The sequence below is a fragment of the Drosophila montana genome, unplaced genomic scaffold (genome assembly GCF_035044405.1).
Source record: "Drosophila montana isolate Dmon_TW-CO22-7 unplaced genomic scaffold, ASM3504440v1 contig_2438_1, whole genome shotgun sequence".
Taxonomy (NCBI): Eukaryota; Metazoa; Arthropoda; class Insecta; order Diptera; family Drosophilidae; genus Drosophila; species Drosophila montana.
In genome coordinates this window covers 635,498-647,404 of record NW_026997315.1, presented here as the reverse complement: position 1 = coordinate 647,404, position 11,907 = coordinate 635,498, and the positions used below count along the sequence as shown (strand labels likewise).

The window sequence follows — 11,907 nt, the reverse complement described above, 5'->3', positions numbered from 1 at the left end:
GCTGGTTACACTGTTCATTATTTTCACCAGGGTGGCAACGCCGTGCGTAAACAGCTGTAGCGGACGCGCATGCAAACGTTTTGCGGCTTTTGTTGCCTTTTTCTTTGCAAATAAATGCAAAATGGCTGAAAAAACAACACAAGCGCTGCAAATCGAGCTGAATTTTGTAAGTATATGGTAGCTGCTGTTTACTTCTGTTTTTCACTAACTGCACATCTTTAGGACGAAGAGGATGTGCCGTATGAGGAGGAGATTCTACGCAATGCCTACTCCGTCAAGCACTGGCTGCGCTACATCGATCACAAGGCCAAGGCGCCCAATAATGGCGTTAATTTGGTGTACGAGCGCGCATTGAAGGAGCTGCCTGGCAGCTACAAGATCTGGTACAACTATTTGCGTACGCGCAGGAAGCAGGTGCGGGGCAAAATACCCACAGATCCCATGTACGAGCAGGTGAACAACACATTCGAACGGGCGCTGGTCTTTATGCACAAGATGCCACGCATCTGGATGGACTATGGGGTATTCATGAGCTCACAGTGCCGCATAACGCGTACGCGTCACGTTTTTGATCGTGCCTTGCGGGCGTTGCCCATAACGCAGCACGGACGGATCTGGCCACTATATCTGAAGTTTGTGCAGCGCTACGAGATGCCCGAAACGGCGCTGCGTGTTTACAGGCGATATCTGAAGCTGTTTCCCGAGGATGCCGAGGAGTATGTGGCATACTTGCAGGTAAGATTGTACTATTTAGAAAAACAATGCTTTCTGTATCATGGATTTATCACCGTAGGAGGCAGAGCGTCTGGATGAGGCTGCACAGCAACTGGCCCACATTGTGGACAACGAGCACTTTGTGTCAAAGCACGGCAAGTCGAATCATCAGCTGTGGAACGAGCTCTGCGACATGATATCGAAGCATCCGCACAAGGTGCATTCACTGAATGTGGATGCGATCATTCGTGGTGGCCTGCGTCGTTACACGGATCAGTTGGGTCACCTTTGGAACTCCCTGGCCGATTACTATGTCCGCTCCGGTTTGTTTGATCGTGCTCGTGACATCTATGAGGAGGCCATACAAACGGTGACCACGGTGCGGGACTTCACCCAGGTCTTTGATGAGTATGCGCAGTTTGAGGAGTTGTCATTGAACAAGCGCCTAGAGCAGGTGGCGAATGATGAGTACGCAAACGAGGAGGATGACATTGATGTAGAGCTGCGTCTCTCACGTTTTGAGTACCTGATGGAGCGCCGTCTGCTGCTGCTCAATAGCGTGCTGCTACGTCAGAATCCGCACAATGTGCATGAATGGCACAAGCGGGTGAAACTATATGAGGATAAGCCGGAGGATATCATCAACACATATACGGAAGCAGTGCAGACGGTGCAGCCAAAGCAGGCAGTGGGTCAGCTGCACACGTTATGGGTGGAGTTTGCCAAGTTCTACGAGGCCAACGGGCAGGTGGAGGATGCACGTGTGGTCTTTGAGCGTGGCACGCAAGTGGAATACGTCAAGGTGGAACACTTGGCGGCCGTGTGGTGCGAGTGGGCCGAAATGGAGCTGCGTCAGCAGCAGTTCGAAGCAGCGCTCAAGTTGATGCAGCGCGCCACGGCCATGCCTAAGCGAAAGGTTGCCTATCATGATGAGACGGAAACGGTGCAGATGCGTCTTTATAAATCTCTGAAAGTGTGGTCTATGTACGCTGACCTGGAAGAATCCTTTGGCACTTTCAAGACCTGCAAGGCGGTCTACGAGCGCATCATTGACCTCAAGATTTGCACGCCGCAAATAATCATCAATTACGGCCTCTTCCTGGAAGAGCACAATTACTATGAGGAAGCCTATCGCGCCTACGAAAAGGGCTTTGCGCTTTTTAAATGGCCGAATGTCTATGACATTTGGAACTCCTATCTAACCAAGTTTCTGGAACGCTACGGCGGCACCAAACTGGAACGTGCACGAGATCTTTTCGAGCAGTGCCTGGACCAGTGTCCGCCAGAGCATGCCAAGTATTTCTATTTGCTCTATGCCAAGCTCGAGGAGGAGCATGGACTGGCGCGACACGCCATGGCCGTTTACGATCGTGCCACCAGCGCTGTTAAAGAGGACGAGATGTTTGACATGTACAACATCTTCATCAAAAAAGCAGCCGAAATTTATGGACTACCACGCACACGTGAGATTTATGAAAAGGCCATCGAGGCGCTGCCAGAGCAGAACATGCGGCACATGTGCGTCAAGTTTGCGGAGCTGGAGACCAAACTTGGCGAGGTAGATCGTGCCAGGGCCATCTATGCCCATTGCTCACAGGCAAGTTATATCTAGATAATAAAAGTGTAAATTAAAATTATAATTATTAAATTTATTTATTGTTTTTAGGTTTGCGATCCGCGTATTACCGCCGACTTTTGGCAAACATGGAAGGAGTTTGAGGTGCGTCATGGCAACGAGGACACCATGCGTGAAATGCTACGCATCAAGCGCTCTGTGCAGGCCACCTACAATACTCAGGTCAACATGATGGCTGCCCAGTTTCTCAATACGACCAATGGCGCCGCTGCCGATGCGGGTGCTGGCCCAGGCACTAGCTCCGATGCCATGCGCCTGCTGGAGGAGAAGGCGCGACAGGCAGCATCGGAGGCCAAACAGAAGCCAGTCGAGAAGGCTGCTTCCAATATTATGTTTGTACGCGGCGAGACGCAAGGCGGTGCCAAGGGCAAGGACAATACTGTCATCAATCCCGATGAGATTGACATTGGCGACAGCGACGAGGACGAAGATGATGAGGTAGAAGATGCTGGCACAGAAAACACCCCAGAAGGCGTCACGGCTGCAGCCACCAAAACCGATGATGAGGGTCTCATCATGAAGAAGCTGCGTTTCGAACAAAAAGCCATTCCTGCCAAGGTCTTCGGCAGCCTTAAACCCAACATTCAACAAGACTCCGATGAGGAATAATAGAAAAGATAATTAAAAAAGCCGTAAAAATGTTATAAGAGAAATGTTATCCTCATTTGATACGAATATACGAATATAATAGTTTTTCAAGCACTAAGTTAAACAAACGTCAATCAAATAAATAAACAATTGCTTGAAATCGAAACGGACTTTAACGGACTCTGCAACAAGAGTCAAAGACAATGTAAACACTAATCATACTTTTGAATGCGACGCAAAACTTCTAGCCTGGCTCCTCATCTGGCTTTTCCCACTTCACACGATATGCCAGCCGACTGGCTGTTCGCTCCCCAAAAGCCAGAAGAAGGAATGCCGAAGTCGAGGCTTGCTGATGCTGACACGAGCATCACTTTGGTAACACATTTTAAAATATATGTTTATTTAAATTTACAAAAAAATATATATATTGAGATGAATGAAGTTAGCAGCAATTGAGGAATGCAAAAGTTATTAATTTAAAAATCTGATTTATATTTGAAAACTTCCAATTTAATTTCACTCTTCCAATTTTTTTATTTATTATTTATTTTTATACCATATACCATACAGACTTTTTATTACCTCAAATGCTCAACAAGATCAGATGATTGTATATATTTATTATATATTAAATTTGTAATGCTGGTTTTGGCGACCTTTCGAGCCAGTCAAAGAAATATTTATTTAATTTTTATATATATATAATCAATCAAACAGGAATGCCAAACCGGATAATGTGTTCTTTGTCTAAACTTTTTTAAATTTGAGGAGGCCACGTGCTAGATGTCGGCTGGTATATCACTCAGTAGGACTTAGTACACTTGGAATATTCACAATCAGATCACAAAAATTTTCGGAAGAGCTTAGAAAAACAACACATTACTAATATAGTTCTTAGAATATTGAAACACTGGAAGAGTAACCACGATGATGCTAGCAACACGTGCGGGCAATGCGTTCTACAAGACTATGCAGTTGTACAAGCGGATGCGTGTAACGAAATCTTGGTTGCAAGTCAATACGAATGAGGGCATCCTGAGAAGACCCTGGCAAATCCGTAGATTGACTGGAATTCAGCAGTGTCGGCGCTTTGCCACAAAGTGCGATGATTCAGCCGTTGTCAAGGGCGTTGTGGTGGGTGTATACACCAAGGAGGGCGACAGGGAGCCCAAGCTGACGTCCAGCGGTGAGAAGTTCGATGATCGGGCACAGGGCAAAATCTCGGAGTTGGTGCGCGAGACAAACATGAAGGGCGATCTGGGCAAGGGATTAGTTTTTATGAATGTGGATCCGGAATTCAGTGCCGTTGCCGTGGTGGGCCTGGGACAGGAGGGCGCTGGCTTTAATGACCTGGAAATGATTGATGAGGGCATGGAGAATGCACGCGTTGCCGCCGGCGTTGGGGCTCGTGCCCTGCAATTGCAGGGCGTCACGGATGTCTTTGTGGATTCCATGGAATATCCGGAGCAAGCGGCCGAGGGCAGCGCCCTGGCCATTTGGCGCTATAATAGCAATCGCCGTAAACAGGATCGCACACACATACCCAAACTGGAGCTGTATGATTCACCCGATGTGGATGCATGGACGCGTGGCCTCTTCAAGGCCGAATCACAAAATTTGGCCAGACGCTTGAGTGATGCGCCGGCCAATCAGATGACGCCCACCATATTCGCACAGTCTACTGTGGATGCACTGTGCCCGTGCGGTGTGAGCGTCGATATACGTTCCATGGACTGGATTGAGGAGAATCATCTCAACTCGTTTCTAATGGTCGCCAAGGGCAGCTGTGAGCCGCCCGTTGTGCTAGAGATCAACTACTGCGGCACCGCGCCCGAGGACAAGCCCATCCTGCTGCTTGGCAAGGGCCTCACCTACAACAGCGGCGGCCTCTGCCTGCGTCCCAAGAACTGTATGCAAATTTATCGCGGCTGCATGGCCGGCGCTGCTGTCTGTGTGGCCACCATACGAGCCGCGGCTGCCCTGTCGCTGCCATTGAACATTAGCGCGGTGCTGCCGCTCTGCGAGAATATGCCATCCGGGATGGCGGTCAAGCCTGGGGATGTGGTCACCCTGCTGAACGGCAAGACACTGGGCATTAAGGATGTCAGCAAGGCCGGCGTGGTGGTCATGGCGGATCCCCTGATCTATGCCCAAGCCAATTTCAAGCCTCGCCTCGTCGTGGACATTGCCACTTTGGGCAAAGGCGTCTGCTGTGGTCTTGGCGGCAGCGCAGCGGGCATCTTCAGCAATTCGAACTTTGTGTTCAAGCAGTTTGAAAAGGCTGGCGGTTTGACTGGCGATCGTTTGTGGCGCTTGCCGCTTTGGAATTACTTTAAGCGACTGATCTCACCCAATATTACGTACGACCTTAGCAATCGAGGCCGTGGACCCGCCTCCAGCTGCATCGCTGCCGCCGTGCTGCACGAGCTGGTGCCTTGCGTGGACTGGGCTCACATTGATATCCGCAACGTGGGCATGTTGACTCGTTACGCTCCCTTGCCGTACTTGCTCCGCGATCGCATGACTGGTCGTCCCACACGCACCATCATCCAGTTCCTTTACCAGATGGCCTGTCCAGACAACAAGTAGACACTGACGGCAACTTTAAGTTAGAGGTTTTTACTTTATTACTTTTATCATCTTGTATTTGTTACACGTTTTTATTTCAACATTTTCAAAATTATTCGTTATATTTTGAGTTGTTGAAATGGTGGGGGGAAGAACACCCAAGAACACCCAATGTATATTAAGCAAAATTTTACTGTCAATAGATTTAGTAGTATGACGATTATAACTGTATTTATCAGCTATGTATGATGAATAAAAGATATATGTGCATCTATTTGTGGACTTTAACAATCGGGTAACATTTCAGCTGGGTTTGCTATAGGCGAACTCGTAAGAACTCGAATGTAGTACTTATTTCCTGATCTTTGCTATCTATATGCTTATAAAACTTAAAATTAATTGTATGCTAAATGCAGAAGTTATTTAAGAATACATTTTTACTCCCTGAACCGATCGAAAATGGGCAGAAAGGGTGTATAGGTTTCGTGGAAAATTATGTAAAAGGCAGACGGAAGCATTTCCGTAATCATAAAGTAAATAAGTATATCTTCTTGCGCAAGGAGAACAAGCTGAGTCGATCTAATCGTCTGTGTCTGTTCGTCTATGTAAAAAAGTTAGAGATTTTTAGTTTTATATATATATTCTATATAAACAGAATGTTTTCACATTCATAATATTGACAATTATCGGTTTCAAGTTTAACCCTAAGATTTTAAGAGCTAGAAACACCAAACTTGGTATGTTGATAGGTAAAGCATACCTTTCCTACATTTACCACACTTCGTCCAAAATTGAAATTGTATTTAAAGGTATATTTAAAGGCAAAGCCTTGTGTTTCGATATATACCAACGATTGGGTTCCATATTTGGGCCAAAAAATATAGACAAAATACCGAAGCTAAATATAAACGCATATATATGCTTGGAAAATTGTAAAATAATCGGTCAAAAAACACAATTTATTTGAGAATATATTTTCCAAAATGGTGCTGAAGGAAAAAGTTGGCGTTTTGCTTGTTCAGGCTTGTATAAGGTATTTTCAAGTCACAAACAGTTGATTAGAGCAATGCTCTTTACTTTAATGCACAGTTAATATTGAAAGTAAATCCTTAGTATATGCTTGGCGGAGGTTTCCTTTGGGTTGTCTCCTGGTTACAGGGTACACGGTATTCGTTCATGTTTGCGCACTGCATTCAGCTTTTGACATATATTGAGCATACCCCCATCTTTTACTATGCCCAACGTCCATTATTTAGTGTATTCATCAGTGGGGTCAGCTTCACGTCGGACTCGTTGCATATTTGAGCTGTCATTTAATTAATTTAATTGAGCGAAAATGCGAAATGCGCCCAAAAGTGTTGTTAAATTGCGAGGTGGCCGCAGTGTCTGCTTCTGTGACTCACTGTTGCTTTTTGTAGCCTACTTCTGGGCGGCTTATTAGGCTAATTGCGTAAAGTTGGCTTTAATGAGTCGAAAAACGGTGCCAAGCCTGGCCACAAAAAGCCACAAAGCGTGCGGCAACGTTGTTGTTGTTGTTGTTTCTGCTGCCAGCTCTGTTGTTGTGCTGTGGGCTTTGAATTTATGACACGGCTTTAATGGGTTAACTGGGTTAATGCTCATCCCTCATCATGAACCATGATAGCCCCGCACCCCCGCACCCTCTCACCCAGCCCCCAGCTCTCTCCTCAAGCGACTTTACGGTATTTGGATAGTTTACCCAGCACCAGCAACATACATTTTGACAATTAAGCAAACATTTTGCGCTCAGTCCCGCCAAGTTGGCAACTGGGATAGGTTCTTCAGTGGAGCACACAGCGTAAATTCACAGCCGGCATTACGCAGCTGCTAAGCCAAGCTGCTCGCCAAGTATCTCTCAACACCGCGACATTTTGCACAAGTCATTAGGCCAACGAAATGATAATTTTGAAGCATTTTTGCATTTTCCAATTTGCAAATACACTTAAATACTACAATTGCTGAAAGTGTTCACAATAACTGATACAGTTTGTCTGGGCATTGATGGCAGCAATAATATATTCCCAATTATTGAAGCTTACTCTAAAAGACTCTTAAGAAATGTAATACTCTTTGGGACCTAAATATATTTTGGGCCTGCAAATAAGGCAATATTTAATATTTAAAATGTTATAAGCCCAAAAATGTTTTGAGATGGAGATAAATGTGATCTGTCAATGCTTTTTTGGAGCTCACAGAAAGTTGTTTCGGAAAAGAACTGACCTTATTTTTCTGTTTATTTTAGATTAAAGATAATGCTGACTTATCTATACACTTATACTTATTAAAGTCCTCTTGATAGGAAAGAAACATGAGAAACATTTTGCTAAAAAATAAAAATTTTTGACTCCAATATAAAAAAGCAAGCCAAAAATTAAGTTGTTACAAACATAATAAATATACCACGCCCAAGTTTAATATACTCTTACTAAAAATATATAAAAATTAATTTTTAGATTTTCTTTCTATATATAAAAATAAATTCAAATCTAACAAATATAATTTTCTACAATTTAAACCTTCTTTCATTCCATATAAAAATCAAAATCTAAAAAACATTAAATTCTCTAGTTCAAACCTTATTTTATCTGTCTCTTAAAAAAACAACATTTCCTTATCAGGACTGTAGCAAATAAAATACACAAAGCTGCACACATATCGGCTTTAAATCGTTTCCAATATAGAGTATTTATTAGCTGGTCTCGTGGTATTTGAGCACTTCCTGTTCTCTGTGCGCACTCAACGCGGCGCTGCAAATGCTTTCGAGTTATCAGTTAGGGTCGTATGAGGGGTTGCCATGAGGGCTAAGCGCTCCCGCTGGAGTGCAGCCAAATGAATTTGCTAATGAGCAATCAGGCTTCAAGAATATGAGATTCGTTTTTGCTTTTTAGCAAATTTGAAGTTGTGGGTGTTGTGCACTTTAAAGAACCCATTCGAATGCCAAAATTTAGCTAGCCAGAAGCTAAAACTGAGGTCTGAAGGCGTCAGCAAAAGTTAAACGGTCGTTCGGCCGCATGCCACGCCCATCATACGGCTACGGCCAAAATGCCCGCGGCGTTAATCATTTACAGCAGCAACAAAGCAAAAATCAGACCGAATTATGATTATACTTTAGGGCGAGACGTGGAAATTAGCAGCGCTGGACGCTTGACGTTCGCCGTTTGCTGTTCGGTCAGTTGCCAAGGCAGCGGCCATTTCCATTTCCATTTCCACACCCATTTCCATTTCTATTTTCATCTTAATCATCATTCGCATGCCCAACCGACCTCCTTGGCTTGGCTGCAGCCCAAAAAAATCCTTTTTGGCGGGTCTGGGAACGGTTCTAGAAAGAATTGCAATTGTGATAAAATTCAGCGTAACTAATGCCGACCGCAGCAAAATGCGATAAATCGCCGGCTGGGTTTGTTATATACTCTTTATCTAGGGCTTAATCATTTGATCGAAAAAGTAGTCAAAATAGTAAAAGCTAGTTCGAGATTAAATTTAAAATGTATTGGAATAATGTATCAATTGTTAAGAATTTTAAAGCATATTTCTGAGATATATCTGAGAAGCAAGTTTTTAAAAATTATATTGTAAATTGTTATTAATTAATATTATATTAAATTTTATATTAATTAATATTATATAAATAACGCTTGGCAGGTAAATTTAAACGGCAATGAGAAACCGAAGCTCAAAGAAGTTGCGAAGAGATGATTACTTTTACCAAATGCGTACAAATTTAATATTATTATCAATACAATATATAATATTTTATAATAAAATAATATTTATGGTTAATCTTAAATTTATAAGTAATACAAAATAGGCTTTTGGTTTTTTATTTTTCTTTTCTGGTGTATTAAATACTGAGCTGAACACTCGTTTTAAGGAAATAAATAAAAAAATAAAATAAATTATAAAAAAAACATTTATTTTTAAGCTGCTAAATAACATTCCTTTAAGCAATTTGCCTGTATTTTAATTGTTGTAGCCAAACTTTTGTGATAGAGCTATGAAACTAAAAAATAGTCTAGTATGCGGGAATATGTACAAAATCATTTGAATTTTCGCATTTTATAAAATAAAGTATAATAATAATTATATATAATTATATATATGCGCCAAATTGTTTTCAACTCTTTAACATAAATCACATTTTTATGATTTTATTTTTGTGATTTAAAATGCCGATTGGATTAATTCATTAAGTAGAGAGCATCATATATTCGTCTTATCAATTATATAAGTACTGTCCTTTCATGTTTATTTTTTTTCTTTTGTTGGAACTGTTTGGGGTGTCGCCTTCTGTGGTCGTCATGGACGGTTTGCCCGCGGCTAAAGTTTGGCGACTTTTCTTTTTTTTTGTTAGCCCCACCCGAGTGTCGCTTTCTATGTACATTTTTATAGCATTGGCTCTTGTTTTGCGGCTGTATAGTATGAGAGAAATTCAGTTGCTGGAAATGATAATTTTCACTTGAGCGCGCACGTGAAAATGGGCGCTACGAACAGCTTTGGTGGTGCGGCTGTTGCTGCTGCTGCTGCTGCTGATGTTGACGCCGGGGTGGAGTGCTCGATGTGGTTGTGCTTCGCTATAAATTGCCAATTAATGGCAGAGTAGCGCTGCGGTGGGTTTCATTTGCATTTTGCTTCGCATTGCTTCTAAAACATGCAGATATATACGTATATACATATTATGCGATTGCCGTTGCGATTGAATGCCGAATTTTCTGTTCTTCTCATTTTTTCTTTCGCCCACGCGGCGTATGCTTAATTTTTGGCGCATTCTTTTGGCCTGGTTTTTGTTTTGCCTGTCACACTTCACTGGTCAGCGAGTCGCCATTTTGTTTTGGATTGTCCGGGCGCTGCATTCAAATGCAGCCAAGGCGCGCCTCCCCACCCCTCGCTGGCCTTATCCGGTCAAGCGTCGTGCTAAATTTGTTGCGGTTTTTGTGGGTTTCCTCGTTGTGCTTGCCATTGGTTTTTATCCAAAATAAAATACAAAACGCGGCGGTGCAAATTTAGTTCATTTGAAAATTGGAGCAAAAACAGCCAATGAATAATTGAGCATGTGGTGAATATATATGAATGCACTCATTGAATGTGCCAAGCAACGTGCATGCATTCATAGCTCATGTTTTCCCTTTGAATAATTCAATCACACATCGATTGCTATTTATTAGTTAGCTATTACTACAAATATTTTCAAATAAAAAATAGTTGTTTATTTAAGGTATATAAATAGATTCTAAGCTAAATTTTATGCCGGCCAGGCTCGATGTCATGGTTTGTTATTACAAACAACAACAACAAGCTATAAACACCAAAAGTGAGCAGCTCGTCGAAAAGGCTTGTATGAAAAATATCAAAAGCAACGCAGCTAAAGGTAAGTCCGACTTCATGAGCCTGCGCTCCTTAGTTGCTTGAGCCTTAGACTAGCAGGCGAATTTAGCAATTTTCAATTTTTATGCTTATTTGATTTGTGAATATACATAAATAATAAAGCTATAATAAAACATAATGGGAGTTGATAAATAATGATTGCAAGTATTATTTTTAGGGCGAATGCATTGGAGCGTTATCTAAATCTCTGTATAAATATATATATATATATAGTGTATATATGGCTACAGTTGGCATGAATAACACATGCAATTTCGCTGCCGTTTTCGTTTTCTACATTATCCATTTGATACATATATATAAATATTACTATAGGGAAATTAACTAAAAAAAATTTTTTTTGTGATATAATATTGAATTTTTAGTTATTCTACATATAACTTTATCTATGAACACGATTATTCAATTCCAATTATTGTATTTGGGACAATGTCTTTAAGGATTAAATCGATTAAAACCGACATCGAAATCCTGTTTTTGAAGCACCAAACTGACACATGGCTTCTAAAATAGAAGAATCAAGTATCTTTTATTTAATAACTACCACCGACCCCGACCCATTTAGCGAGAGTTGCATTTGGTGTTTGTAAAAGAAGGTTCGGTGTTACTTTTTTTTGTGATATAATTATGTATTTTCCATCATTATACATAGAACTTGATCTTTGAACATTTTAGCTTAATTACAATTATTGGATTTAGGGATGTCTGTCTGGTTCAGCCTTTTTTGAGGTCTATTTAATTTTAACTCCCAATATATCCCGTCTCTTGTTTGTAAGTGAATGCATTCACATTCGCTAATCTCAACTAAGCCGCTGGTTAATGGCAAGTTTCATCGCTGCATTTGGAGATAATGCTAATCGCATTTATTTATCACCAGCGATTATTATTGTTTTCGATATTGCTTGTTAAATATGTGAACGAACGTGCCTCAGACATATAAATTATGTGCACTGCATATACTGTAATATAACGCATACGACGCGTTGCCTGCCTGGCGATTC

At 41.8% G+C, this 11,907-nt stretch overlaps 2 protein-coding genes across 2 annotated transcripts; both read left to right on the top strand.

Moving 5' to 3' along the window:
* Positions 1-14: 14 nt before the first annotated feature.
* fand (Pre-mRNA-splicing factor SYF1 fand) lies at positions 15-3,104 on the top strand. Its single transcript, XM_064682123.1, has 4 exons — positions 15-166; positions 223-735; positions 794-2,311; positions 2,381-3,104. The coding sequence occupies exons 1-4, from the start codon at positions 122-124 to the stop codon at positions 2,957-2,959; spliced, it is 2,655 nt and encodes an 884-aa protein (XP_064538193.1). The 5' UTR covers positions 15-121; the 3' UTR covers positions 2,960-3,104.
* A 639-nt stretch (positions 3,105-3,743) lies between these two features.
* S-Lap5 (Sperm-Leucylaminopeptidase 5) lies at positions 3,744-5,780 on the top strand. Its single transcript, XM_064682125.1, has one exon. It carries the CDS (start codon positions 3,866-3,868, stop codon positions 5,525-5,527), a length of 1,662 nt encoding a protein of 553 aa, XP_064538195.1. The 5' UTR covers positions 3,744-3,865; the 3' UTR covers positions 5,528-5,780.
* Positions 5,781-11,907: the final 6,127 nt, after the last annotated feature.